Source organism: Sycon ciliatum, chromosome 12 (assembly GCF_964019385.1).
Source record: "Sycon ciliatum chromosome 12, ocSycCili1.1, whole genome shotgun sequence".
NCBI lineage: Eukaryota > Metazoa > Porifera > Calcarea > Leucosolenida > Sycettidae > Sycon > Sycon ciliatum.
The window spans coordinates 27,133,464-27,140,730 of NC_088654.1; the positions used below are offsets into that span (position 1 = coordinate 27,133,464).

The 7,267-nt window shown below is 49.8% G+C and overlaps 1 protein-coding gene across 1 annotated transcript in view; it reads left to right on the forward strand.

Annotated features, from left to right (window-relative positions):
• Window positions 1-535: 535 nt before the first annotated feature.
• LOC135828098 (ras-related protein Rab-35-like) overlaps window positions 536-7,267 on the forward strand; it is an 88,551-nt gene continuing 81,819 nt past the window's right edge. The window contains exons 1-3 of the mRNA XM_065340531.1: window positions 536-973; window positions 3,923-3,973; window positions 7,144-7,267. Of these exons, the coding sequence (XP_065196603.1) occupies window positions 919-973; window positions 3,923-3,973; window positions 7,144-7,267 (230 nt within the window). The 5' untranslated portion in view covers window positions 536-918. The remainder of the gene's footprint in view (window positions 974-3,922; window positions 3,974-7,143) is intronic.

The following is a 7,267-nucleotide window of genomic DNA, read 5'->3' on the forward strand; positions in this document are numbered from 1 at the left end:
CACTACAGCTAGCTACAGACTCACTCAGTACTCCACATCGGCACATGCACAGGCTCCAGCTCCCGGATCCGAGTGCACTAGTGATCATGCCCGCATGGTAGATCTGTGGTAGACGGTCTACCACGCTGTTCAAGAAATCCGATCCTGTATGCTGTAAGTAAATAGTTAGTGAGTCTGCACCCTGTAGTAGTAATAGTATGAGTAGATAGAGTGTTTGCAGGTCTCTACGGCTGCACAGCGCTAGCGCTCAGTAGACCATGGTAGACGTAGAGCGACAGTGCACAGTACCAGCTAGCGTGGCTGTATGACTCCTGCGATCGGATTTCATTGATCAGCAGATTCAGCACCATTCCGATCATGATAGATTCAGGCATCATTCAGCATGCCTAGTATGTATGACATCACGTCGACAAGCGCTGCACTGTAACTGTTGCACACACGAACTCAGCCCCCACTGCTATGCCATGCATAGCATTCAACAGTCAACAGGTCAGTCAACACGGACAAAAAAAGGCGGACCGGATGGCGAAAACACGCTGATGGCTATGCACGCGTGCATGTATCCCATGCAGTGAAACGGACGTCGGCCAAAACTTTGTCGTGACTATACTAGCGACTGCGCTAGCGGGAGATATCGAGAGCGAGAGAGCAAACGAGAGAGAACTATTATTATTTTTAGAAGTAATCGTTTGGAGAAGCGATCGTCGCGCTGTTGTTCTGGCGTAACTCGTAACTGTGTTAGTTAGTGTGTTTGGTACGTGGCTGAATAGAAGGACGGACGCCTCTCGCTCAAGCTAAGTGACTTGCTGGATAGTGCGAGTGCGCTAGGATCTGTGTACCGACGTGCTAGCTGCTGGACTCTCCGTTAGCAGTGAGTAAAAAAATAGGGAGCAAGAAATCAGATGTAAGCGTGGCGTGATGGCCAACAGGGAATACGACCATCTCTTCAAGCTCCTCATCATCGGCGATAGCGGTAAGCAAGCAGGTTGCGCGTGTGCTCGCTAGGACTAAGCAATATCCTCGGATCTAATGGGTGTTTGTGTTCAGCGAACGTTGCTGAAGTGTCAGCACAAAGACATCTGGGGAGCCGTGGGCCGATGTGTGTCGTTGGCCACTGCGATGGCGTTTGAGTATTGTAGCGTTTGCAGAAACACTCGGCGAAGAGAAGGTGAAGATCACATTGAGCTTTGTAACATCGCCAGTGCGCTAGCGCTGCGAGTTGATCAGAAACAGTGCCCTGGTACAGTACTTAGTGGGTACATTCCAGTCATTGTTGAAGATACAAATATTTTCTTGTTGGCTCAAACCCTAAATCTCACAATCACTTTGATTGTGAGCCGGACAAAAGCATCCGTATCTACAACGTCAACATCAGTGGCGGCATGTTGCCTGAAAGTAAAAGATAAAAAGGAGAGGCGGTGTTCGTTGTAGAACATTTCGTGTACTAGCTAGTTGTCGAACGTGATGTGATCAAGCGGAACGCTTGTCCTCTAACAGGTGTGGAGCAATGGCTTTGATTCAGTTTGAGGTTGCATTCTAGTTGTAACGACAGCATCAGTGTCAAGAAGTGCTGCGTAGTGGCACTGTCAGCGTGTGTGTGTGTGTGTGTGTGTGTGTGTGTGCGTGCGTGTGTGTGGGTGCGTGCGTGTGTGTGTGTATGTGTGTGTGTGTCTGGTTTGGCAGACTACATGCCTCCCTGGCACAGGAAACATTTTTGGAAGTGCTGTACGCACGTCTACAATGTTTACTGTGTGTGGTGTGGTATGGTGTGTGTGTGGTGGGGGGTTGGGTGGGGGTGTATGTTTTTGCGTACCGTATTTTCCCCAATAAATGTACAGTGCTTTTATTTTTTCAAAGGTGGTCAGACCTGTACTACTATAGGAGACTGTACTAGTACTGGAGACGTGTACTTTTATTGTTTCTGGGAAGATTGATTGCCTGGGTTGGGTGGCAAACAACTCGTGATAATGATGCTGTAAGGCTGTAAATACACCCAACCATGGTAAGAATCAGTGTACAAAGACACACAGATGATGAACGGGTAAGAAAAACGAAGTAAGGTCGACCCTGGTATCTGTACCCCACTAATGCCCATCACATCATTCCGGCATGTACTATTATTAGAGACGTGTCCTTTTATATTTTCGATCCACACATGCAACATGTACTACAATGTACTACAATTGGGGACGTACTAGTAATGGAGACGTGTACGTCTAATGGGGAAAATACGGTGTGTGTGCGTGTGTGGGTGGGTATGTGTGTGTGTGTGGGGGGGGGGGGGGGGGGGGTAGTATTCGCACATTGTGTCCGGCATGCGTCCCTATGTTCTAGTCCGACAAACTCACTCACATTCTTGGGTCAGAGCTGTGTTGCCCAACTAAATACTTGGTTCGCCTCGTACAGTATTTTCCGGCGTATAAGCCGCATTGGGATATAAGTCGCACCCGTTTTTTGTTGTCACGAAATACAGACATCCACCCTATTTATCACATTTAACTAGTCAAGATAATATTTAATCATATAAGTATTTCAGCCGCGCCGGCTATTTTCTTAGAACATTGCTGATGTTTAAAGTGTGGCTTGTACTCGGGAAAATACGTTACATGTACTGTAGCATCCTACTAGCAATGGAAATCACCTGTAATGTGTTTCAAAAGTATAGACCTCAAGACTTTTTTGAAGAATTCAAATTTGGTTTGAGCTTTTTGAGAAATTTCTTCGGAATAATGCTCAGACAGCTCCCGCAATTTTTCTCATTTAAGGTTAAATTTCTAAGCGTTTGGATAACAAACGCCCCAATTTCGGAAATGTTATGCACAAAGTGATCACAGCCTCGCATTTTATGGGGTATAGATGCTGGTCTAACGGTTTATTTAAACCAGAGGTCTGAACTTCTGAAACACACTTTAGTACTGTCACGTGGGGGGCAGAGATCGGTGAGCCGAAGTGTGGTGCACTGAAGGGCAGTGAGCCAAAGAAGGAACAGGCTAGAATTTCACGAAGCACAAAATACCATTAGGCCAAACTAAAGAAGGTGTGTGGTTCGACTAACATGGACATTTTTTTTACGGGCGGGCGGGCGGTTTTTTTTTTTTTTAATATATTTTTTAGTACATGTAAATACACTGTATACGCGTATCGAGTAGACTCTACTACCAGCACAAGGCAGCAGTCGTACCACTCACTGCACTGCACTGCAGTACAACTACAAGTACAAGTCAAGTCCAAAAGGAGCCGCCTGCGTCCGCAGACTCACGCCGCACAGCACGTAGACGTGGACGTGTTCAGTCCACGTACGTACGTCAGTCACACGACAGCCCGCCGAAAAAAAGTTACGGTCGGGCTGAAATTGTACGGTCGGTCGGGTGAGTCGAACCACACACCTTCTTTAGTTTGGCCTTATGTTATGTATACGGTGATTTAAGCACACATAGGCTGATCACTGTAGCACATGAAAGTAGGCATGCAACGCTGATCCCCACCACCACTTCACCACCACCACCACCACCACCACCACCACCACCACCACCACCACCACCACCACCACCACCACCATCACCACCACCACCACCACCACCATCATTACCACTACCACCACCAGTACCGCCACCAGTACCACCAGCAACAGCAGCAACACCATCACCACCACCACCAGCAACACCACCAGCAACACCATCACCACCACCAATACCACCAGCAGCAACACCAGCAGCAACACCACGACCACCACCAGCACCACCAGCAGCAGCACCACCACCACCAGCAACACCACGACCACCACCACCTCCAGCATCACCACCACCAGCACCGCCACTACCATAACACGATTGTGTTATTTGTTGGTCTCTCGATATTATCATGAACTTCTCCTGTCGTGTGTGTACGTGTGTGTTTGTGTGTGTGTGTGTCGGTATATTAGGTGTGGGAAAAAGCAGTCTGCTACTACGCTTTGCGGATAATGTTTTCTCTGGTAAGTTTCTGTGTGTGCGTGTATGCATGCATGCGTGTGTGTATGTGTGTGCACGTGTGTGTGTGTGTGTGTGTGTATACGTGAATATTATTGGCTCGCACCCCTACCCCCCCCCCCCCCCCCCCAACGAATGAAGTTCATTTCAGGGACGACGAAAACCTTTGTGACGACCCCTAAGCACAGCAATACATCTAACTCATCAAAGCCATTTGCAAGAGTAGCAAGCCTTGAGATACATTACGTCTCTTTCTTCTTCCTCCGACTATACAATTTAGGGGTGAACGAAGCTCTCTCTTTGCCAAACAAACCTTCTTCATCAAAACGAACGAATGTGTCGCAGGATTCTTTAACCAGTTCACACTTCACATTGCCCTGCTAAGTAGGCTACTTCTGCACACCGTGGCCGTGAATGACGCCTGTTCAAGCGCATTCCGCTGCCTAGGTTATGCACTTGCAGTGGCATTTCCCCCACCCACCCGAAACCAAGTAAAGCCAGGTGGTCTTTAGAACCAGGTCCCACAGTGTCCGTGTAGAACTGTCCGTGCCTGGAAAAACGGTCGTTGAGAGCAGGTGGTCGTTAAGAGCAGGTGGTCGTTAAGAGCAGGTGGTCGCTAACATCATGTGTTACTATAGTTAACTGTACAGACTACAGTACACTATACATGTGTACCGTGAAGATCAGTGCATGCATGCATGAAGAAATCGTGCGTTGACCTTCGTTTGAATTGAATGCGGAGGTTTGTTTCAAATGAAACCGAAGGTTCTTCGAACCTTTGACACATTCATTTCACATCTACTAAGCATGTATGTGCTAGTATCTGGGGAAAAAGCCCGAGTTCGGTCAGACACATTCGAATCTGTCTGCACACACTGAATAGTCCCTTGATATTCAAGTTGACTGGGCTTTGTTCCCCTCTGCTGGTACGGGACTGGACAATGTACGGACCAATTGGTTGTTTCAGGTGTTGAAACATGGTCACGTGCCAAAAATCTGCTCAGCTAGGACTTCATACTCATAGGGACTGTGCCAGATTTGAATGCAAGAAAGAAGACTGCACTTCACCTCACCTCACCCTTCTCTCTCTCTCTCTCTCTCTCTCTCTCTCTCTCTCTCTCTCTCTCTCTCTCTCTCTCTCTCTCTCTCTCTCTCACACACACACGCACGCACGCACACACACACACACACTACTACTACTACTACTACTATTGACAGCTGCCAGAAATGGCCACGCCGCTCCCCAAAGGGAGGTACTGTCAGAGAGGTTAGGGGGGAGGAAGGCAATGCTCCAAGTGGCGTTCCAGATCTTGCCGCCTCCGGAACCGTCGGTTGTGGCAAACTTGGCAGTGAAACTTGAATTGTTGGCGTTCAGCCACAGTAGGGCGCTTTGGACAGGTTCCACAACGGTGACGCTTGAGACCCGCAGCCGATTTAAATGAACGCTGACAGTTGGTGCAAGTTACACCAGGAACAACAAGAGGAGCAGGGGCAGGGGCCGGCGGCTGGTCGACATCGCCTAGCCGACACTTATGCACCGCAAAGCCTCCTCTGCTACGTAGCCATCGGTTGCATGTTGGACACTGTACTGATCCAGGCTGCTCCGATACCGGGAGCTGACGGATTGCTGAACACTTGTGCCGGACCATGTCGGAACTACGGCGGAACAGACGGTTGCAGGTTGGGCACTCGATGCTCTTCGGGGCGGGTTCCTTGTCCTCACCTGCTGCTGTCACCACTCCACGCCACTCTCCACGATCGCTTGCCAACTCAAACCAGTTACGCACTCCAGCCACGGATAGGTCCGTGTGAATGGTGTCCTTCCAGCGACGACGAGGTCCACAGAATGGCCGAGACTGAGGGAGACAGGCAAACAGCAACTGCTTCGGTACTCTGGTGTCATCAAGACGAGCCAGGTGCCCAAGCCACTCCAACCGTCTCTGCTGCACCATGCGTGACAATGGTGTGGGATCACCCCACTGTGCTCGCAGTTCCTGTGAAGAGATGCGCTGTTCCCACTGTCGGCCTCGCGATACGCCAAGGATGGAGCGAATGTTGGCATGGTGAAACCGGTCCATTCTATCTAAATCTGCCTTCAACGGCGTCCAGCATTCTGAACCATACAGAACCGTTGACAGTACGCAAACGACATACAGGTGGCGCCTGGTAGGGAGGTTCAGGCTCCGGTCATGTAGGATGCGCCGAAGACCACCAAAGGCCCCTGCACCCTTTGCTAGACGGCTCCGAATGTCCGCTTGCGACCGCGAGTCTGAAGTGATGGTGGAACCAAGATAGGGGAATGAGGTGACTGCTTCAACCCTATCACTGCCAATGACCAAATCAGAGCAATCAGCAGGGCAAACTCCGAAACCTGCAACGAGAAGCTTGGTCTTGGTCATGCTCACTGTGAGACCCAAGCTGGATGCGACCTCACAAAAGGCACACAGGGATTGATCGGCTGCGTTGCGAGTTGTAGCGAGCAGTACAGCATCATCCGCAAACTCGAAGTCATCAGCATGGCCGGACTCGGAGTGGGGACGACGCCTAGTGACACGAGGGAACAGCTGGCCATCAATTGTGAAGCTGAAGTCCACACCAGACTCTATTCCACGCTCAACGAGAAGGGATCGCCAACGCTCAATAACTAAGCCGAAGTACAAGTTAAACAGTACAGGTGCCATAACGCACCCTTGGCGCAGCCCATTCTTGACAGATATCGGATCCGTGCAACCACCGGCAACGCGAACGCAAGCTGACATGTTTGTATGGAATGATTTGATGATGGCCACAGTCGGGGGCGGCACACCCAGCCGCAGCAATGCCTGCCAAAGAGCTTCGCGAGGGACAGAGTCGTATGCTTTGCGGAGATCCACAAATACGCAGAAGAGCTTCGATCGATGTTCGTACGACTTCTCGACAAGTTGACGGACAGAGAAGATGGCGTCCGCACAACCACGGTGCCGCCGAAACCCGCATTGGGATTCAGGCAGTTCCGCCTCAGCAATACCTTACACACACACACACACACACACACACACACACACACACACACACACACACATACACACACACTTGCACACACGCACATACATTCTCCATCTCTCTGCCCACCTGATTGTCTGTTTTACCATACGTATGTCCGTCTGGCTATATCCGTCTGTGTTTGTGTTGATAGGTACATATATCACAACGATAGGAGTGGACTTCAAGATCAGAACGGTGGATATTGATGGGGAAAAAGTAAAGTTACAGATTTGGGACACGGCTGGACAGGAGAGATTCCGCACTATTACCTCTAC